The following is a 23,397-nucleotide window of genomic DNA, read 5'->3' as shown; positions in this document are numbered from 1 at the left end:
AAACTGGCTATTCCAAAAAAGCACCACAGATTATTATTTTGTGTGTGTATTGCAATCCTGTCGTACAGGCCTTTGTTTTCAATCCGTCAAATGAGAACTTCAAAGGTTGAAGGCATTTCTTTCTTGCTGTCTATTCAGTTTTCATTGAAAGCAGCAACTCTATCCCTTTACTGATGCTTCTGTAAGGCTGGTTATTCCACCTGTCAGGCCGCCAAGTGATTTGACTGGGAGCAAATGAGCTCTGAGTCATCCTCGTACTGCTTGCATGCTTTTATTACAGCAACAAACTATTCCTGTCAAATAAATCGGACTCCGCTACAAAATCAGATGCATTTAGGGAGGGGGGGGGAAGTCAATGAAACGTATGTTCCTTTTCACCATCTTCACAGCATACAAGGCTGCTTGTAAAATGAGATTAGAAGTCATTGGCGGGAAGGCATGCTTTGAAGGAACGAATGAGGTTGTTATTTGGCATGTTGGTGTGTTAGCTTGGAAAAATATTTCAATGACAAGACTTGACTTTGTGTGTTTACTGCAAGTGTGTTGGTGGAGCTCAGTGTCTACGCTGTGAATTTCAAGGGATTGTACATCAGAGAAGAAAGGGACAAAAGAACTGGTATAATAATACGTAATAGAAAATAACATTACATTCAATAAACTTCTCTTTCTAAAAAGGTTTAGGCCGAAAAGAATACTGCACTCTTCAATGTGAGTCATGTTATTAGGGTTGGTTTATGCTTTGAAGCAAACATCTTACACTATTAATTGGTTACGTGCAAAATTGTTAATTGACTTGCCATTTAATAATCTGGCAGCCTGAGACTGCTTTATCACTACAGAGTGCTGAGATGAGCTGTTATTTTTGGATTAGGCTGGGGGAGCTTCAAAATAGCAAGAGTCAGAGCTGCTTGTTACAATTGATGTACTGTATCGGTGTTTGTGCTGCCCCCCCTCTTGCGACATATGCAACAGAGTACTGTGTTTCAAGGGCATGGGAGCATTTTAGTGAAGCCAACAGAACAGCCACATTTTTTGTGCTAAACTATGCAGATGATTCTTAGCAACGCTTTAAAAATAGACCTCTTTTCAACAACACTGTAAGCCAAAGTATGGCATAGCAAGAATATGCACTGTTTGTGTGATCTTGCTAAGATATAGTTTAACTTACTATTTCAGGTGAACCAGTTTAGACAACGTCACTTTCTACATTAGTTTTGTTTTCTAGTTGAAATGATTATAATAATAATAATGATAACAACAACAACAATAATAATGTATTAGTAAGTGTGCATTGCTTTTTATGATATATTTGAATGCTGTTTCCAATGTCAGATACAAATATATTGAGTCGATACACAGGTTCTTCATGACTTCTGATAAACTATGACTTGTACTTTGATTTACAATATATATGAATATCATGTCAGTTATGAAGGGCTATACGTGTTTAATTTATTGCTTATCTTTTTTAACACTTGCAAAGGGGGACTGGAAGAGGTGGGGTTTTTTGTTTCCCCACTTGATTATTACTTGATTTTTTGGGGTGCATTTTGCACCTGCGTATTGCCTGACATCTCCACCATCTGGCTGGCTGGTGCATAGCAGCTCCCCCCCCCCAACCATGCTATTGTGCAAGTCAGATTTTAGCTGGCACTGACAATATGCACAATTCATTTTCAGCTTTGTAATCTTGCGCAAAAAGGGTTCCCAAACATTCCTTTAGTGCACCTGTAACCCAGGTTTAACGGGCCATACAGTGAATAGCTTTTATATCTCAGTTTCTAACACTGGTTGCTGCATCCACAAGGCCCTACTGCATCATGGTGTCTATGCTTTTGTCTGTATGCATTGTGTCAGTAGCCAATAAAACACCAGGAAATGCATAGATGTAAAAGTATGTGCTCAGCAGCGTTGTCTTACCTTACTTGATGTTGGTTTTTCATGTCTAATTGCTGTCTATATCAAAGCCCTTTTTATCTTAAAAGGGTTGGTTTAACCTTGCAGCCCAATTTGATAGGTAGGCATGGCATACTTTTAGATGTGATCAAATGGTCTGAATCAAAACAAAAACTAATTGCTCCTTGACAGTTTCCTACAGTTCTTGTTTTAGTAGGGATTTGGGTGTTTTGAGCTGCTCTTTACTAAGGTATTTCTTTAATCCACACTGTTAAGATCATCGAGAGGCAAGTAGTAGCATGCCCATTTTGACTTTGTATGTAGGAACTTTGTTTTACTTTCCTCCTCTTTCTATTTATTTTAACAGAGACGTTCTTTCAGGTTAGGTCACTGTAGTTTTTTTTAGGTTAGTCTTTTAGGTTAGTTTATTTCCCTCTGTGTGGCTTCTAGTTCACTGTCAGTGACCGGTGAATGCAAGGTATGATAGTTTGTTCATGCCCCTAATTAAGACCTCATTCTGTCATGTTTCCAGTTGGCTGCTTTTCTAAAAGCTTGTGTTTCTGGAAAGGCAAGAATAGAACTTTGGAAAGGCATTCTAGGTGACTTTTGCCTGCACATAGGAACTCTTTGAAAGCTGCCGTAAACTTGAGCTCCAATATTTGGCTTTACTACAAGTTGACTATGTGGCTGGGGGGCAACTCAGTTAATGACTTTGACAGCTCTCTTTTGCCTGACACAAGTGTCAGCATTAATTGCTGTATATTAGTGTAATACCTCAAATATTAAGAAAGCCTGCTCTGTAAGCAGAAACCAAATTGCTCATCGAGACCCTTATCTGATACAATATTTAATCTAAGGTTTAGCAGTGAGCCTCAGGCCTGTGCATTTCCATCCCCTATCCTTCTCTGACATGACCACAGTTTTGTGATTTAGAAGTTTTCACTTTCCATTTTTAAGCTAAGTAATGTTTCTCGTGGTGTTTGAGCTTGTGGAAACAAGGCAGGCTCACAAATTACAGATTGAATCTGGATTTTTAACAAGACTAACCACAGTTCTCTGAGTTCAGAAGTGACAAAGATCTCTTGTTTGGAAGCATCTCTCCTTTTCATGACTGCATTGAACAAGTGGAATGCAGAGTGGGTGATGCCACATGAGCACAACATGTCGAAGGTATGTTTCAGATCTGTTTTAGTATATGGTGATATTTCATAGGCTGCACATTTTAAGAAATGCCCCAACACACGTGCAAAAGTGTGGCTGGTGTTTTGGAGGAGCTTTTCAGACTTCATCTTATAGCTCCATTGTTGGCTTCAAAACTGGTAGTATCTCACAGAGTTGCACCCATGTGTGATGAAAGCAAAAATGAAATTAACAAAGGTCTGTACCAGATTGGTTTTGTTCCTAGAAATGATCCAATGAGCGTTGAGTTTTTCAGCTATTCAAAATTACATTTTCCAACATTTGCAGCTTTTCCCCAGAAAGAATACTTGCTTGCTTGCTTTCCTCCACCCAAGTGTCTTTTGCTGTTAGGTTTCTGTGTCTCTGGAAAAACAAGAATCTGCATACTTTGCAGAAAAGAAAATGCCTGTTGAGAAAAAGCTGTAAAGGTCAAAACCAGTCTTTTACTGCATGTTTGAGGGGTTTTGCTCTTTCTATTTTTTGGGGGGGGGGCAGGGGAAGCCATATGATGTAAGAATATTGTAGTGTAGAATCAGTATTCTACTCACATAAAAGTACCCAGTTTTAACAATAGGTGTACAGATAATTTTGAAGTGGTATTTCAAAGCCATGCCTTGCTTGAAAAAGAAAAGCACATCTAGCATATGAGGTCAATGAGGATAAAGCACAGTGCAGGGGTCGGCAAGGTTTACGTCGCCTGGGCCAGTTCACTCCAGCGGAGATCTCTCCGTGGGCTGGATCGTGTCCGTGGCCACAATTTCCGGCGTCTGTGCAGGCACGAGTCCCAGCAGCGCGGAAGCGAGTTCCCGCGCTGCACTGCGCCAGTTTAGCGCAGCGTGCGGGGATTCGTTGAGCAGGTGGATTGGTTCAGGGGCGGCTCGTGGGCCAATTAAAGACCCCCGTGGGCTGCTTGTGGCCCATGAGCCTTAGGTTGCCTTAGGTTGTCAAGAGCCTATACTTAGTTTCTGCTTACTCCTTTGAGATTAGGAGCAACAGCCACTTAAGTATCAGTGCCTCCAGGCTACTTCACATTTCACTTTTCTTACAGAAATGTTAACCCAATCAAAGAAACAGTCCGTATACCTCATATATGCATGTTTCCACTCCCTGCTGTAAGTGTAATGCAAAGTATTTTGCTAATGTTGCAAAGTATAAGCTTGCTGGAAATACCCAGGTATTTACAGAGTTACAGGAAATGGTTTCAATTTATTATATTAGCAACAGCTGTATTTGGAGATGATATTTTGAGCAGCTGGGCATTTCCTTTTCTGCTGCAGAGCTGGTGATCCAATCAGCTGCTTTCTTGAATGATATGAAGGCTTGAAAAATATGACCCAGCTGTTTTTGGTGGCTGTCAAAACTGGGGACATTTGAAGCAAAAGGATATGGAAAGTTGGAAGCAGATTGGGATGCAGGGCAGTCTCGAGCAGGTCGCGCGCCCTGGTGCTGAGGGGGTGCAGATTGCTCCGGTGCCCCCGCCCTTGCAGGGTGCAGCATGGTTTCCGCGCGGCTTTGCCGCGCAGCGCTCTGCCTACCGGCCTGGCGCACCACACCACCGGCGGTCTACCTAGAGCTGGCCCTGTTGGGATGAAGTGAAATATTCTGCTGTAGACATAAGCATAGAACCAAGGTTCATGGCGGTTCCTTCCTTCTCATGCATGTAGTGCCAAACCATGGTTTTGTTAGACGTGCAGAGACAGACAGTATGTTGCTTAGAGTGAGATGTGTGTAATAGAAATGCTCTGTGTGCTAAAATAACTTGGAGATGAAGAGAACTAAAACTATTTGGGTCTATATTACCTTGGCTGCTTTCTCACTAGGATTGAACCAAGTTATCTGGGGGAGGATTTTTGGCATGCAAAGGGACATTTAGAGGGCACACAAGCTTATATGCACTTTCTCCCCTCCTTGCACCTGTTGTGTTACCTGTCTCTCAGGAGCTGCTTTGGTGCCATTTCCTAAACAAAGTGTCTCCTCCCCCTCCCCTTCTTGCTGTCGATGTGCTCTCAGCCAATCAAGGAGCACATAGCCAGCACAATGATCTCATCAAGGGCAAATGAGGCCTTCGCATTGTTTCGCTTTGAATGGAGGGGATGGGGTAAGTGAAAGTGTTGGCCTGTTGCAAAGGCAACCATGCTGTTACTCCCTGTTCCACTACACAGTGCTGGCAGGCAATGAATCTCTCTGGGGAGTTTGGCATGCAGAGGAGGCTTCCGTGCAACTGTCACTCCATGAAGAACTGCATCTTAAACAGGATGCATTTTTGAATGCAAATGTCTCCATACTGCTTTGCCTTCTGTGAATCCAGACACAATATGAGTATACTTATGCACATCCCATTGAAAACAATGTAGTGCAGCATCTAGTATCTATAATGAGACGAGGATTTCTGTACGTTTTTATCTGTAAGCAGCAACTTCGATTCAGTAAATGGAAGGCACACACAAGCCTGGTTCTGCACACTTCACTCTGTAATTGGATCAGGTCGTCTGTCTCATCTGGGCCATGCTATATTTGATTTTGTGCCACTGCAACAAGATGGGGAAGTGTTAGCTTAGTGCAGGGGTCCCCAAACTACGGCCCCCGGGCCGGATGCGGCCCAATCGGCCTTCCAATCCGGCCCGCGACGACCCCCGCCGCCCGCTGCTGCCGCCCGCTCTCGCGGCGCGCGGCGCAGCGGCGATCTAAAAAATCGGCAAAAAATCGCCGAAAATCCTTTGTGCGCATGCGTACGGGCCTCTCCCGACCCGGAAGAGGTCATTTCTGGTGCACTTCCGGGTCGGGGGAGGCCCATACGCATGCGCACAAGCGATTTTCGGCGATTTTTTCCCCGCCCGTGTGCGTGTGCGCATGCGCACGGGCGCGCACTCCCCCGCCCTCCGGCCCGCTGCGCGCGCACTCCCCTGCCGTCCGGCCCACCGCGCGGTCGGCGCGGCGGGCACCGGCCCGCCGCTCGGTAAGTCTGGGGACCCCTGGCTTAGTTGTTCTGGCGCATGCTTGTGCATTCCCTTCTTCTTCCTCTCTCCAAACAACTTCCTGTCCACCCTCCCTGCAAAATCACTGTAAAAGTAAAGGTTGTTTTCAAGAACGTGAATGTCCATAGCTCTCCTCTCCCTGTTTGGTTCAACTTTAATTGTGACATTAGAGGAGCTAAGTCAGTGGAAGCTACATAGATCACGATGCTTTTGCCTGAAAAACCCTAGTATGAAAGCAGAGAATATCAGCTGCTGTCATAGATATGGTGTCATCAGTTTCTGGAGCAAACAGACAAGAGAAGTTGAAGCAAGATTTTAATGAGAAAACAAAAATACAGGTTGTTTCATTGATGAATTCTTCAGTGAATGCATAGAAATGACAATTGAATCCCCACCATAATTAGATTTGTGGTGTACTGTCTATGTTGCAGAACAAAGACAAATTGAGAGGAGGAGGAGGAGGAGGAGGAGGAGGAGGAGGATGGCAAGATAATTCTGCATAAATCACTTTTGTTTCTGTCTCGGAGACATATGAAAGAGACAAGGGGATGTAAAAAATAAAAAATAAAATAAAAATCCAAACCTGAGTGGTTGAAAGGATGATCTGAGGGCTGATTCTGATTTCCCTACAGTTTTTATTATTGAGAACCAGGGAGAAAATGTGTGCCATATTTTCAGCTTGTCTTTTCACAAAATGTTGACAGGCACAAATAGTAAAGACCCTTGTTTTTCCTTGGTGCGTAGCAGTAATAACAATGTGACTGTCTCCTAGATCCCTGATCTGATGTGGTTCAGTAACTGTAGAGATGGGGAGAAAATTTCATTTGTCATGGACTTGTTTTTGGCAGGTCATGGTCTGTCACCCTTGGTTCCCTTTCTTAAAATGGGGATAATAGTCATCACAAAGCTGTTGTGAGAGCACAATAAAGCTTGTAAAGCACTATGCAATTGCCGGCCCTTTATAAATAACAAGTAGCAACAATACTTAGCATTTAATCAATTGACGCAGTCTCTGCCTAGAAGAAAACTGGCAGCCAGCAACTTTGCCATTCGAAAGCCTTTTCTGATCGCCAGTGATGTGCCTCTTTGTGTTCATAGTACATTTAATGTGTTACCACTTCAAACTTTGCATATCCAAACAAGGAAAAGTAAACTTTAGAAGCTGCTCAAATGTAATTTTTAAAGATAATGTTAATTGTGTAGCTTTTTAAAAATAGTTGTAGGGCTATTATGCTGGCCACTGAGGTCAGGAAACTGGTAGAACAGTCCTCTGCTAAAGTTAAGCCACTAAGAGCTTTGCTTTACAATGTCTGTATCTTTTTATTACGTCTTTATTTATGGCAGTTCTAAGCAGCTGTCATATTAAAAAAAATATTCCGTTTGTCCCACAAAACACATTTTGAACAAGAAGATGGCTAAAGACTCAGCAATAAAAGGAATAAATAATGAAAGGTACAGTGGAAAATCAAAGCTGTTTTATAGAAAATAGCAAACTAGTCTTTTGTAATGGTGAGCAACCTGCAAATCCAGTTGAAGCCAGCCATTGGAGGCTACAATTCTGTATGAACTGCTTACGAGTAGACATTCATAGGACTGCATTGTTGGTGACCCTCGGAAGAGTTGTGGTGCACCCCGGCATGTTCACAGACATTTTTTGTTGCTGTAACCTTTTCACAGATTTTCCAAGCATGCCGCATAAAATGGATGGCAGAATGATAGTGGACATGCCTGTTAACATGGACACCAGGAAAAGTAATTTTGAAAGGGACTGGCTGCCTAAAGCATTTGTCCCCCGCTGATGTAGTGAAATGCTGTTTCATGCTTATCTATTGGATGAGGACGATTACAGGAAGGATAACAAACCTGCAACTTTCATGAAGATGCCTTCTCGCTGCAGGCTTTTCTTCTGATGAAAGGATTAATGTGAAACTAATTTAAGGCCAGAAAGGTCTCTGTGGTTGGTTGAGTGTGCTGATCTAATCTTTCAAAGATGAGGTGCATAATTTTGGATTTACAGTGGCATTTCTCTGAGTCTTGCTTTTGAATAGTATTTTTTTCATACTCATCTATAGAAAGAAAGCCAATAAGTCCAAACATCATGAATGCTGCTGCTAAATACTTGAATAGCCACTTTCAGTTTTGCAGAAGTAATACCTCTGGTGACTGTTCTGTAGTATGGAAAATGTTTTAGTATCTGAATCCCCCCCCCCGAATTCCCCACCTGTTAGTTTGAAAACACTCATGAGGGTTATTGATGGGAGGAACTACTCTTTGAATTTCTTAAAAGCTGTTAACACCTGTTGTATAACTTTAGTTTTAGTTAAAAAAACCTTTAGATTTAGTTCCATTGTGCAGTTAAAGACAAACCTACCTAATTTACACACTGGAAAACAGTAATTGAACCATATCCTGCCTGGTAAGGAGCAGAACTGTCCAAGAAGTTTAGATTGCACAAGTTCCAATGGCTTGTGACAAATTCTAATGTTGGAAGTTAATTGCTGGTTGTGTTGCTGGGGGTGGTGAGGGAAGGGAGGAATCTGTTACATCAGTGTGTGTGTGTGTGCGCGCGCGCAATTAGCGCTTAGGACATTAAGGCTGAAATCCTGCACCCACTTAACCTGTGAGCAAGTCTAATTGAAATCATTGGAATCTTTGAGTAGGCATGAATAGGATGGAATCCAGGACTTGCTTAGAGGAACAGGTGGTAAGGGCTCCTGTGCATGCTGTATAAGAATATTTATAAAGGCACAACTCTGGCAACAAATAAACATTGTTTTATTTTCTTCTTGTTGCTTCTGTTTAACTCCCAAATAGGATTATGAGCCTCATGGGAGTACCTAGAATTTGTGGCTGCTCAAGAACAGCTATGCACGTTTGTTTTATGACTGAAATCATTTAGTATAAACAGTAATTTTAATTAATGCAGCTTATTAATAACTGTTATAAGCAAGCAGATGCTCTGTGATGCTATCATTGGCTTTTTACATAAAATGTGCACTTCCATATTCATTGCTACAGATTCTACCATGGTAAGGGAATATTAATGACCGTAAAGCTTGTGTGTCAAATTATTGTGTGTACTATTGTGTTCAGATTCATTTTCTGTAGTGCTCATTATTTGAAATGTCATCTGTCTTACCGTAAATGGCATTTATCAGAATGCCTCTTTCTGTAATACTTAATGAAGTAATCTGGTGTGGTGGAGTAGGCACTGTGTAATAGGAATTTAGTTACAGATTTTCCAGCTATCAATCACCTTCACCGCCCCCTGCCAAATTTCATCTACAACTGTGAATATTAGTTTTTGTTTTTTATCAGATAAGTTAGGAAACAAGTGCCTGCACTCAAAACCGAAGCTACTTTAAAAATATGAAATAAGTAATAACTTTAATGGCTAATGGCTGTTTTGAATGCTTGAATTTTCTGGTCGAAAATGGTCATGTCTTTGGTCAGAATGATTAGCATTTCCATTAGTTTACTCAGCCATAGTAGACGGGCTGGTCCTCAGTTTCCTACTCTAGACCTTTCCAGTTCTCATAGCAGTCGATTTGCTATCTTTTCTGCCCTGAAATGCAGCTACACCAAGTTACTATTTCAAGTTTATGTAGTAAAATACAACCCAGGTGTTCCATGGAACAGACCTGTGGAACAATGAGAGACTAGGGTAGCAGACATTTTGAGGTAGTTGCGAGTCGCACGGTGTTGAATAAAACTTGCACCACGCTACGATGTACATAATTTTCCGCAGTAGAAAATTAGAAGCTGTCAGCCAGTGACACACTGGAGCCAGACAGGTCCCCTGCCGGGCAACCATCGTAGTGAGAAGCCTCCGAGTGGAGAAGAAACCATAAAGGTACATGCAATCCGTACCCTGCGGATTCAGCAAAAATAGTGGAGAAACAGTCCTGTTTGACCAAGCCACCTCAGTTGGCTGTGGCACACAACTCCCAGGCAAAGCGAATCTGCTGGATGCAAAGCTGGGGTCGCTAAGGCCTTTCAAGTAAACCACACAACGGTCCAACAAAATTATGGGGGTGAGGTGTTCACTACTGACTTCCACTGGTGGTTCTGGCAGGCATCATTAGAGGAGCGGGTGAAGTAAATGCTGAGGTAAAATATTATCCCCAAAATGGATGTCCTGCTTCTAGAGGTTCTGGACAGGCTGCACCATCTCTCGAGTGCTCCTGCCCTCGTGTTGAAGGAAGAGAACGCTCCGAGCACAAGGAAGTGACCTATCAGAACTGCTCCCCGTTCCCTTCCCACACCACAGACTAAAAATAAGACCGTAGCTATAGGTTTTTGAGAGACAGATCTCAATCTCTCTCTCTCTTTGTCTGTCTGTCTCTCTTGGTGGAGTTACAAGTTTAGTGGATCAGAGCATGCTTTTTGACAAAATCTTCCATGATATTCTTACAGAGAAGCTGGTAAAAAGTGGGCTGGGTGAGGTGGATTTGTAGTTGGTTGACTGACCAAACCCAAAGAGTGCTCACTAATGGTTCTTTGTCATCTTGGGGAAAAGTGACAAGTGGGACACGCCCCCATGGCTCTGCCCTGGGCCTGAAGGTGTTGATGGGATGCTCATCAGATTTACACCAAACTGGGTGGGGTAGCTAATGCCACTGAAGATAGAATTGGGATTCAAAATGACATTAACAGATTGGAGAACTGCGCCAAAACTAACAAAATGCATTTCAATAGGGACAAATGTTATTAAATGCAGTGATAGTGCTGCCTGAGTAGATACCGGGACAGCGTTGGAATCTTTCAGGGCGAAGGCATAGTTCCAGGGTTTATACTTTTTTGGTATGTGGTCCTTTGATGCTGCTGTGTTATTACTTAGAATGTAGAAAGGAGAGAGATTTATGTGAGCGAGGAAAAGACTGTCATTATCAGTCCTTGTGAAGGAAGTATTGTTGTTGAAGATGGCTGTAGAACCATGGTGCAGTTTTACCAGGGAGCTTGTAGATGCTCTTCCTTTCTCTCCTGAGCCTGTCCTGTCCTACAGAATCTCGAGCTTCTGCCATTATAATACGCTTACAGGCTGGTTGTACGAAGATGCTTACATGCAACAATATGAAAGTATCTGCTTCAATAAGGTTACAAGATGGTCTAAGGGCCCTTTTGTAACAAATCAATCCCATAGTGGATATGGGACTATTACCACCTTTGTACTGTGATAATCTCGAATAGCATTACCGCATTTTTCCATCTATAAGATGCCCCCATGTATAAGGACCCCCTGCCCGAATTTTGGGGGACTCAATTTTGAGAAAATGAGGGGAGATGGCCCAAATTTGTCAAGCCTCTCCCCCCCCCCACAGCTGCGGGCAGGAAACACTCCCTAGATCATTTCCTGCGCGCAGCAGCATTGGGGGAAGCTGCACTCCAGCCAGCCATCCAGTTGGCAGGAGCACAACCTCCCCCGATGCCTTCGGGTGCAACAAATGACCCAGGGAGCGCCCCTGCGCACAGTGGCATCGGGGGAAGTTGCGCTCCCGTCAGTGAGCTGGCTGGCGACGCGCAGCTTCTCCCCCCCACGCAGCTGCAGGCAGGAAACACCCCCCACCCACAGATCGCTCCCTGCTCGCTGCGGCATCGGGGGAAGCCGTGCTCCCACCAACCAGCTGGCTGGTGACATGCCACTCCCCCCCATGCAACTATCCGTGTATTGGACGGCCCCAGTTTTTGGACATGATTTTTGAGTCAAAAAACCTCATCCAATACATGGGAAAATACGGTAATTTGCTGTGAATGAACATTGCGACTATTGCCTCTCTCATATCATGCACTGCTACTTTCTTGCCAAGGTAATTGCAGAGTTTCATGAAAGAAAGATGTAGCAACCTAATAATGATTGCTGTAGATGTAGCACCCAATTATAATTTCAAGCCATAAAGATTTCAAATTCTTAGCAGGAAAGTTGAAGATGTAGATCAGAAAAAAAAAACATTATTAAGAAGTCAGAGTAGAAAGATAAGTGTACTTGAAACTGTTTGCAAATAGTAGCAGACTCCTAAAATATAGATGGGTGAATCCCTCTTCTGTGGTATTGAGAAAGGGGCTATTTCAGTTGGTTATTTTGCAGAATATTCTCTGGGTGCCCTAAATTGGGCTTGTTGTGGGGAAAGAATGTTCTTAACATATGTGTGTGCGTGTGTGCCTGATCACCCATAGCTTTAAATATTTTTTTAAATCTTATATTACTCTCCAATGCACTTACATGATAGATAATTTAATAACCACTTTACCTTCTCTCTTTCAGATATTGTTTTGTTTTTGCTTTGGGATACCTCACTGTGTGCCAAATTTCTAGAGTCTATATCTTTGATTACGGACAATATTCTGCTGATTTTTCTGGGTAAGAATAAATAATACTTTCTATATCCCAGTTGTTTCTCTAGATAAAAATAGTGGATTGTATCCAATTAAGACAGATTCAGAGAAGACCCGTTAAAATCAATTGATATTAGTTAAGTATTAGTTGGATACAACCCATTGAGGATAGATAGATAGATAGACAGACAGATGAGTTAAATGAGTTAAACATGTTTTCCTGGAACTGTGTACATGTGTGCACAATTTAAAGTTCTTTAATCGGTTTCTATGGGTTTCTTTTGAGCTATTTGCCTATGTATCTATAAGAGGGGAGGAACTCTGTACAATCCTCTCCATGCATGTAGCTTTATACTGGGATATGTGTCTGGGAAGGACTGCCACCACACAAATTTCTACCTAGATTCATCACAGCTCCTTTTGGAGTGCAGATAGATGAAATATAGGAAATCCCTTGTGCCACTGTCCTGTGAAAAAACCCCTCCCAAGCTGTTGTTTGCTATTTGGGGCAAAGCATTTAATACTGCTTCTCCATTTAACATGTGCCTATGGTGATGTGCAATAAAAACATAAGTATTAAAATTTGCTCTCTTCATGCTGTTCTCTTCAACCAATTTATCTGCCAACATGCTTTTGTCATCTTTCTCCTCTCCTTGGTACAAGAGGGTTTTATAGAGCTGTTGAGGGAGTCAAAATCGCTCCTTTATCTGTGCTTGGCGTGGGACCTCCAGATTACCATTTATTTACACTGTGAAAATGTGTTTTGATTTTTCTACTCTGAATTGTGTAATCAGGGAATGGTGTTTCTCCTGAGTACTGGTGGATCTTTGCTATATTGCTTTCTCTGTTATTATAATTACCATTACCCAAGTGACTATAAGGCAGCAAACAATGTCTTCTGCGACATGCAGGAAAACCAATACTGTATGCTCCCTACAGGCTGGCTGTACAAAGACACTAATTACTTTTTATTGCTTTTAAAATAAGTTCAATTTTTCAAAGTCAGCTGTATTCTAATATTTATGGAGCAAATATGTGGCTGACTGCATGTGCCTGACAGGCTCAAACAACACTACTATAGTTACTAGGGACAGCCATTTTTCCCTGGTACCTCTACCTGGTGAATAATGCCCCAGATTTGGGAGTATCTCTTTAAAAAATAACCTAAACTTGCCATTTGTCAGGTTTTAGTCTCTTCCATTGGCTTTCAAGAACACCTGTGTATATGAGAATGGCCTTCATGGTGGGAAATCATGCATTCTGTCTCTGGCGCATATGTGCGTAAATAAATGCATAAACATGAATGCCATGGAATGGCTCACACAAGAGCATCAGGTTTGACTGCTCCATCCTCTTCTGTTTGTGAGACGAAGGAATTCTGCCACTGGTTTGTGGGAAACCATGTTGTTGTTTTGCCCAATCACAAAGCTTGCCCACAAATCAAGGTTGGAAATAAATGGTAACCCTGATCAAACTGTTATCTTGTTATGCTAGCTCAAATGAAATGGTCATTTGTTATCCCACCCTTCCTCCAAGGTCTCCCTTCTTTTAACCTATGGCATTGCACCGTGATGAATAGAGTTGAATTAAAATTGTATATATCTGGCAAAAAGAGGAAACCCGATGGGTTTCCTTTGGGAAGGCATTCCGCAGTTGCATAACCACCATGGAAAGGTCATGCTTAGTTGCTGAATATCCCAGAATAGCTTCAAAACCAAAGCCTCTTGACAATGATCTGAATTCCTGGGCATCAAACAATATAGTTGTTTGGTTTAGTATTAATGCTAATGCTGCTGGTTTCCCTTCCATACAGGCTTACCTAAGACCTACCCATAAAAAGACTTCTAGTGGCATGTTTTAAAAACAAATTAATGGCACGTTCAGTTCTATCTTTCTGTTGGAAAACAATACTTTTATGGGTGAGATCTGCATGTTCTGTTTCTGAAGTCTTTTATTTTTTCATTTCCCTCTCACTTTGTCACAGCCCAATGATGATAATTACACAGAAAATCACAAGCTTGGCGTATGAAATTCATGATGGTAAGACTTTGGGGGGCTGGGGGAAGGACAGTGAGCTAAATCATCTCATCTTAATGCAATGCATTCTCTTGCGGTGTGGAACATAAGCCATGTGGCCATATTTATTTTCGCATGTCTTTTAACAGGAACTGGAGATGCATAATTGTACCAATATGTTTATCTGTTAATGGGGGGAATGCTATGTGACAGTAAACAACAACAAAAATATGACAGCCAGAACTATGTAAAAACTCTCAAGGAAGCTTCTTTACTCATGCTGAACATGTAGCACAGGCATAGGCAAACTCTGGCCCTCCAGATGTTTGGGATTACAATTTCCATCATCCCTGACCACTGGTCCTGTTAGCTAGGCATGATGGGAATTGTAGTCCTAAACATCTGGAGGGCTGGAGTTTGCCTATGCCTGATGTAGCAGGTCATGCAAGGATATCCTTTATTCTCTATTCTGGCAGTCCTTTACAATAGGTGAAGGAGTTGTGCTTATTGTTAAATTAACAAAACAGATAACTGGTGACTTACAAAGGCGGAATACTATGCTACTACTTAGCTGTTTTGTGCCTTGTTCAACTGTCCTTGGTTTTTGTATGCAATATGTATCTGGCAATATTGTGGTATGTAAAGTTATGAAGATAGAGTTCAGATATTCTAAACTATAGCTGTCGTTACTGATCAGTTTAGACAGCCATTCTTATAAGGAGGAGGATGTTTTGGGACTAAGTAAGTTACCCAGTTCATTGGGGGGGGGGAATAGGGACATAATGCTAAATCAAGGTTTAGTGTTAGAAAAATCTTGATAATCCTTGGGCTTTTATGTTCCCCTCCTCAATGAGGAGAACACAACCTTCCATGGTGGATAAGCTGCATTTTTATCATGCCACCCAAACCCTACATTAATCTTTCTTAACAAAGGTTACTTGAAGCAAGCCTGCTTTTTAAACCATGGTTTGCAGTTGGTTGGTTTCCACTGACCATAGTTAACGTTCACTGTAGCTTGCCCAGATTTGAACAACACACCAAGCTGCAGTTTATCTACAAGGGAAATGTAAGCTACTGAGCTCCTTCTTTATCCGATGGCCTAAGGCTTACCGCAATCCGATGGGGAATCTGATGGCCTAAGGCTTACCGCAATCCATTATTGTGATGCCAAGTTACAGTTTGGCATCACTGTTCGACCCAGCCCAATACGTTACACTCCATTTCTTTCCTCAACCTACAGGAATGTTTCGAAAGGAGGAAGAACTGACACCATCACAGCGATGCTTAGCTGTGAGGTAAGTTTTCTCTGGTTCTGTGTAAACTGCCACCTGCCCCCTCAGACTCCACCTGCAATCGGCCATTCTGCAGAAAACAGGAAGCTAAGGAGACTCCTTAAAACTCTGGGTTGCATTCTGCTCATTTGTGTAAAGTACAAATGAAGCCATTTTGAGCTTTACACCCCCCAAAAGTAGGATAGAATAATATGCTTTGAATTAATAACTTTGGATATAATATGCTGTTGAGTCTGATGCAACTCACTTTGCATTTGATATGAGTCAATTCCTCCCAGACCCTTTATTTATATAGACAAGTTTCTAATAGAGTGTTGATTCACCCATTGGATTTCCCCTTCATTCCAGAAATCAAAGCCCGTTAAATAATGCATGTTAAGAGAAATCCATAAAGTTTGGCTTCAGGATTAAGGGTATTAAGGATTAAGGCTGCACTGGCTCCCGGTGGAGTACAGGATCAGGTTTAAGGTGCTGGTTTTAACCTTCAAAGCCCTATACGACCTAGGACCCTCGTACCTACAGGACCACCTCCTCTAGTATGCCCCAAGGAGGACTTTACGGTCTGCAAACAACAACACTCTGAAGATCCCAGGCCGCAGGGAAATTAGACTGGCCTTGGCCCCAGCCTGGTGGAACCCTCTCCCACAAGAGTCTAGGGCCCTGCGGGATTTGATATCTTTCCGCAGGGCCTGCAAGATGGAGCTGTTCCATGCAGTCTGACCTATTTTTCTTTGTATAAGAACAAGAATGAAGGAGGCCTCCCAGCCTGTTCACAGGTCCTTATATGATCAGTGAAAACAGTTGGTCCTGGGAAGTATTAACTGCTCTCAGTCTTAACCGATAATTGCCATTTGTCCAGATTTTAATTTGTCTGAATTAATTTTAAGATGTATTTTAATTAATCGATGCCTGTTTTTATGTATACTGTGTTATTTGTATGATGTTAGCCACTCTGAGCCTGGTTTCAGCTGGGGAGGGCAGGGTACAAATATTATTATTATTATTATTATTATTATTATTATTATTATTATTATTATTATGAACCTTGCTTGGTTCATTAATATGGGTGATATGGGGTAAGGGTAACATTTGCTGGTTCATGTACTGCTCTAGCCACAGGAACAAAGCTATGCTAAAGTGTTCTAGCACATGCAACCGCAGACTGTCAGTAAAGCAAAATAACCGCTTTGCAAGCTGAATCTTAGGATAAACAACTAATTTCCTTAGCACGTTGAAAGATTGCTTTCGACTTTTTGTAACATCCCACTATATTTGAGTAGGTTAATCTCTGTTCTCTGCGTGGCATTTACTGTAGAAATATTATGCGCTTTGCACCATGTTCAGAGGACTCCCCGGCACTCACGTGCTGCCAGATGTAAAGGAGCACCAGGCACGTGAAACAAAAAATTGTCCTGTGGTTTGATTTCTCCAACACCCCCTTGTACTATATTGTGCCCGGCATCTTTTCAACTCACATTGACTTGTGGACAAGCGTTAACCAGCTTGGGAACCAATGCTGTACAGAATTCTTAGAAACAGCTGGAGAGCCATTGGATTTTTTGGGGGGGAACCCTATGCCTATTAACTTTCTGTCTATATAGCTTAAAGTGGAGGTGTGTGACATCAAGTAGAAATGGAAGTAATTGCAACTAGAATACAATCAGTGTGTGGTTTTAGTGTTGTTCTCTTAGAAAATGTCAGTAAAACCTCACGAGATGCTTGTCTTTGAATTACAGGCGCATGCCAAGTCTACTGGAGTATTTAAGTTACAACTGTAATTTCATGGGTATCCTGGCAGGCCCATTATGCTCTTATAAAGACTATATTACTTTCATTGAAGGCAGATCATACCAACTGACACAGTCTGAGGCAAATGGGAAAGAAGAGATAAAATATGAACAAACAGATCCCTCTCCAAATGTAAGATCTATGACTTTTTTTTTCTTTTGCTGTGCTGCTGTTCTTCTAGTGCATGAGAAGCTTTGTTTGCATTACATGTTCTTTGCAGGCATAACTCTCTCAAGCTGTTTCTTGAACATGAGCGGTGATCGATCATGAATGGCACACAGTTCTGTCTAAAGGTAGATATTCTCCATAGATACTCATTAATGGACCTTGTGGGCCAATGTATAGTAGCCTCGGAAGCAGTTACATATTTCAATATGTACTTTTAATGTAATTTTCCTGCTGCTTCTATTATTAATGAGTTATTTTGCAGCAGCAGGCTGGGGACAACAAGAATGAATGAAGAAACTATGTACAACGGTACCTCGGTTTTCAAACATCTCCGTTGAAGAACGTTTCAGTTTTCGAACGCCGTAGAGCTGGAAGTAAATGCTTCGGTTTTCGAATGCGCCTTGGAAGTCGAACATGAAATGCAGCTTCTGTATTGAGTTTTCTGTTTTGAGGCTTCCATTTTGAGAACTCTATTGGTCTTCTGGAACGGATTATGTTCCGAAACCAAGGTACCACTGTACTTTTTGTTAGATCTTATAATCTGAAGTAATACAGGGTGGTATTCCAACTAGATTTTTCCCAGGGGACAGCCTTTGAAATTTATGAATCTAAGTAAGTTAGGCTCCATTGAAATGGATGAATCTACTCTGAGTAAAACTTGGCTGAATTAGCACCCTGTATTATTTTGGATTCTTTAAGGTCTAACAGGCTTGTTTCGTTTGTTGCACTAGCAGAATTTGTCATGCTGGCTCCTGCCAGCAAAAACTGTTTAGCTGAATTGGGTCCCATATCTACTTAGATGCAGTCTTTGGCTTTATCATCTGCTGCTGCCATTACTACCATACCCAAAGCTGGTGTAAATATTGGTGATGGGAGAAGTTGCAGAGGAAATGACTGATGCCAAGCATTGTGAACCAGGGTTAAATGTGAGTTTGGGTGGCTCAACTCATAGTAGCTAAGGGACTGCTGAACTTCAGGAGTTCATTGCCAACCTCCTCCACCACCCTGACCTAGAAATGAGAAAATCTTCTCTGTTCCTAACATAGAACCATGTGGTTGACAAAGAGATGGCCCTTTGCCTTTTTACTGTATAAACTTGCTAGAAAACTCCCAAGTGTTGGTCAAGCGCAGGGTCTATAATTGAGGCTTTATAAAGAACTCTACCTTCAAAATCTCAGCCAATCTCACAGTACAGGTAAGTTATCTTTAGCTGTATTGCTCACATGCTTGACATTTTTAGTTACTTACGCTGCACTAGCTTTCTGACATTACTTTTAAGGGAATCTTATGTTTGCTCTTGATATTTTATACTTCCCAACTGGCGTTAAAAGAGAAATTTGGCTGCATTTTGTAACACCAGTGAGTATTGTGTGCTTCTTGGGAAATAACGTGGATCGTACAACTCTTTGCCCCCTGCTGCGTTTGCTGTATCAGGTTGCTAGCTCAACTTGCTTACTTAATAAAAGAGTTGCCCTTCAGTTTGCCATCTTGCTGAAATGCTTATCTAAGTAGGGGATTTTGGCTGAGTTTTCGTACTGATTTTTTATTTTATTTTTAAGAATAAGAATGCATCATTAGATTAAGTTTAGCTTTCTTGCGTAATGAGGATCAGCAAATGGGAAGCTCTAGATGAAAGAACTCTCTTTCCCCTAATCTAATAAGCTTCCTTTCTCGTTTGAGTTTTATTTCTGTAGCATCAAATTAACGACGGTCCCTTCTCCTTCTGCTAACTTTGTTAGGCGCATGATATGAGCTTAATGTAACTTTCTACTGTGCTAATTGCATGTTAACTGAATATAGTCAACATTCTCAAGTGATTTACCTCATATCTCCCTCCTATTGTGCCTTTTTACAAGCTATCATTTGTTGGTGCTCAAACTGGTGTCAACTGTCTGAAATTAATGTCTATCTTCGTAAGTTTCTTTTTCTTATAGCTATTAGCTACCCTTAAACTCCCATGTTCTTGTGGAACACATCCCCTTTGCTTATGGCTTCTTAGTAATATTTTTAGCTATTTAACCCCTTGTTAATTGCCTCAGTGTGTGCGTAACTCCTTGTGCAGCAGTCCCAAATACCACAAGCTTTGCTGAACTAATTATATTTTGTGAAGCTGCCAAGCAAGCATCAAAATGAGCTCCACTGCAAACAGGTGTCTTAAAATAAAGTTTTAACCACCTAGGACCCGCTTTAACATCCACTGAGATTAGTTGCTATCTTTCCCAATGGGACATTGAATCTTAGGCATCAGATACAGAGTTAACACATAAAGCAATAATTTCTACAATGCTTTCCAGCGCTCAGAACGTTTCATAATTTTGTGAGTGCCCATTTATGTGGAGTGAGTGTAGCAAAGTGGAGAGTGGTATGGTATAATATAATTGGATTTTCAAATTTTTATTTCATGTATAGCCCATGGATATATTTCATGAATACATATTCTGCGGAAGGCAGTATACATGTTTTCCATCTAGAAACCAGCCAGATCCAAACCTGATTAGCTTTGGCAGCGTTGTTGTATCTTGTCCCTTCAGGCCGTGGTTGTGAGTTATGGGTAAGGAAACCACAGCTTTAAATCTCAGTCATGAATTAATGGAATGCCCTTTGGCAAGCCATTGGCTGCATTTTGACATCACACTAAGCTGTGGTTTAGCTAGATGTTAGCATGTCTAGCCCCTCATAGTTTTGTGTGCTTCTGCTTTTAGTTAATCACAATTTAGTTATGCCACCCAAACTTGACAAACGCTAGTTAATCATGCAAGTTTCAAACAAGCCAACTTTAGACCCTATTTTCTGAAACAGGTGTGTTTAAGCTATCCAATTTTAAGAGCAGTTCTGCAGCAATCTGTGGCTAAACCAAAATGGTAGCCAAAGCTTCTGAACTCCACCCAGCCTCATGGGAAGAGGCTGGACGAACCTGTATCTCTATACATATCTATATCTATTTAGAAAATTAAGAACATCTAAAAGCATTTTAAAGTAGCCACATACCTTCACAACTAATATTTTCAAGGTTCCCAGGAACAGTATTTTTCAGTCGTCATATGACTAGGTAAATAGGAGGGTTTTAAAAAATTTCTCCTGGGCATTAATGAGAGAGAAAGATGGCGCCTTACCAAGGAAGACATTCCACAAGCAGGGGACTTGCCAGTGAGAAGGCCCTGTCATGAATCATTGCTAACTGCCCATCATCGGCCCTGAGATGATTGCTATCATATCTTTCTTTTGAGCATTTATAGGACACCCTATAACAAGTTTTAGGGTGGCTTACAGCAAAGTTTAAACAAATTAAACATTCAGTGAAACAGTAACACAATGGAAAATATAAGCAATAAAGCAAGTATTGGTTTCAGGGTCATTATACAGGGTTGTCTTACTGAAGTGACATTGTATGACAAACTTGATCATCATCATCAGCAGCAGCAGCTTTGTAACGGAGGCTGAAATGGTGACTTGCCCAACGGGCCCTGATAAGCCGAGCAAGTAGCCAAAACGAAATGAATATCCAATCCCAGCACTCTATGCTTCTTCACCACACCGACACAATTAAGTATTTTGACTTAACGAAAAAGAGAGACCAGCATCTTGCAATAATGACCCATTTGCAGGACATTGCAGAATCACCAGACATTCTTGTAATTAATATATGGATAGACACTAAAAAGCTGTTTTGATTAATTGTTCAAAGTGAGCAGGGCCAGCCCCACTCATGAGACAAGGTGTGGCGAGTGTCTCAGGCGGCAGGATCCACATGGGGCTGCAGATCCCGATGTTGATCTTTATTTCCCCCTTGTTCCTGATGTAGATCTTCACTCCTTCTTGTGTGGCGGGGAGAGGGGGACCCTACTTTGGGGTCTGCCTCAGGTGCTAAAATGTATTGGGCTGGTCCTGATACTGAGTATATAGTGCCTCCCCTACCCGTAACATAGTTTTTATTCCTTTTCATATTTAAACTGTTGAACATGGTTGTGTTGAGATACATCTTTGTTTACGTTAGGGCATATGACATGCAACAATTAAATAAATCTAAAACAACAATGAACAATCTGATAAACGTTTCTAGGATATCGTAATTTTAATGGGATTGCTTTATTGTGTATTTAGTTATGGATGTTTACATCTATTAATGTCAGTGCAACTAGTTTCTAAACTTGCATAGAAGCTTATTTCGGTATATAAATAAAAAAATAATATCAAGTCTATTTTAGAAAGTTTCTGCTCTAAAAGGTACTGAATTAACCACCCATGTATTTTGAAAACATTGATAATTCATATTTCGTTTGCAAAGGAGTGTCACTTTGCTCACCCAATGAAATCTCTTTTAGAACATTTTTAATTGCTTATAGAAAACTCAAACAAACTGATGAGTTAAAAACATCTCTTAAAAGCACTTTTGAATATCACTAATGCAAATTTTAAAATGTACAAAAAACCTTTCTCACTTTAAGGCCTGACTTTAAGATAATGTGTGTGTGTGTGTGTGTGTGTGTGTGTGTGTGTGTGTGTGAAAAATGAGAAATATGTCAGTGAGTTGGCCCCCACTCTAAAATGGGTTAAATGAACAAAAAGCCGTATTGAATAAAAACCTACTCCAATTTTCGGCTGATTTCATGTGAGCTCAAAATTGTATAACACATGAATTAAGGAACAAGTGCTGTTAAAGAAACGAGGACAAATCTAAGTACCGTAATAATTTAGCTCTCTGAGGCATTGTACCTAAGTTTACTTTCATCAGTAAGTGTATGATTCCAATTCTAGGATTTTTTCTATATGTAGTTTAAAAATCTGTTGATTTGGCAGTTATTTTCTAGTTTTGATAAATAGTAATAGCTCAGATTGTTACGATTAGTTAGGACTGGCTATTCTGAGAAAACAGCATTAAGGATTTCTGTACGTACCAAAGTATATTGACTTACGGTATTTGAGGTCTCCTCTTGGCTAAACATCTTTCAGATCTTAAGATCTAAAGTATAATCTCTCTCTCTCTCTCTCTCTCTCTCTCTCTCTCTCTCTCTCTCTCTCTCTCTCTCTCTCTCTCTCTCTCTCTCTCTCTCTCCCCCCCCCATGTGTGTGTAAATTCTGTTTCAAATAGATATAAAATTTTGATAGTTAGACTCTTGTATTTCACATGACCTTAAAGCAGGCATCCCCAAACTGCGGCCCTCCAGATGTTTTGGCCTACAACTCCCATGATCCCTAGCTAACAGGACCAGTGGTTGGGGAAGATGGGGATTGTAGTCCAAAACATCTGGAGGGCCGAAGTTTGGGGGTGCCTGCCTTAAAGTGTCAGATATGAAAAATAAAAGTCATAATGGATTGAAATTTTGGAGGGAGCACAAGTCTTGTGATTTGAGTGACTGAATTTTCTTTTGGATTGTTTCCTGGCCAAGTTATTTCTTGTCACGGTTGTTTACTTCTTAGATCCATTACAGCAATGTAATATTTTACTGTAGGCCCTTCCTTGCTTTCCCTGAAGGAGGAAGTTAGGGGTATTTATTTACTGGCTCAAAACATGCATAATGGTTTTGGGACCATGATAACACAGATTGAAAACAATTTGGAAAAACTTCTATCATGATTGGGGAAAACAGTCTCTGTATCCATTGTCTTCATCCCTAAAATACTGTTCTTATCATAGCTGCCAAGTTTTTCCTTTTCTCGCGAGGAAGCCTATTCAGCATAAGGGAAAATCCCTTTAAAAAAGGGATAACTTGGCAGCTATGGTTCTTATTCATAACACTATCCTTGAAAAT

The 23,397-nt window shown here is 41.2% G+C and overlaps 1 protein-coding gene across 3 annotated transcripts in view; it reads left to right on the top strand.

Moving 5' to 3' along the window:
• The window catches only part of MBOAT2 (membrane bound glycerophospholipid O-acyltransferase 2), a 61,893-nt gene that overhangs the window by 25,554 nt on the left and 12,942 nt on the right, over window positions 1-23,397 (top strand). For all 3 annotated transcript variants that reach the window (XM_035109881.3, XM_088665711.1, XM_088665710.1), the window contains 4 exons: window positions 12,313-12,408; window positions 14,368-14,423; window positions 15,640-15,694; window positions 17,428-17,611. In XM_035109881.3, the coding sequence (XP_034965772.3) occupies window positions 12,313-12,408; window positions 14,368-14,423; window positions 15,640-15,694; window positions 17,428-17,611 (391 nt within the window). The remainder of the gene's footprint in view (window positions 1-12,312; window positions 12,409-14,367; window positions 14,424-15,639; window positions 15,695-17,427; window positions 17,612-23,397) is intronic.

This window comes from Zootoca vivipara, chromosome 3 (assembly GCF_965207765.1).
Source record: "Zootoca vivipara chromosome 3, rZooViv2.hap1.1, whole genome shotgun sequence".
Lineage (NCBI taxonomy): Eukaryota > Metazoa > Chordata > Lepidosauria > Squamata > Lacertidae > Zootoca > Zootoca vivipara.
Note: the sequence above shows the minus strand (reverse complement) of the source record. Positions and strands in the feature narration are given on the sequence as shown.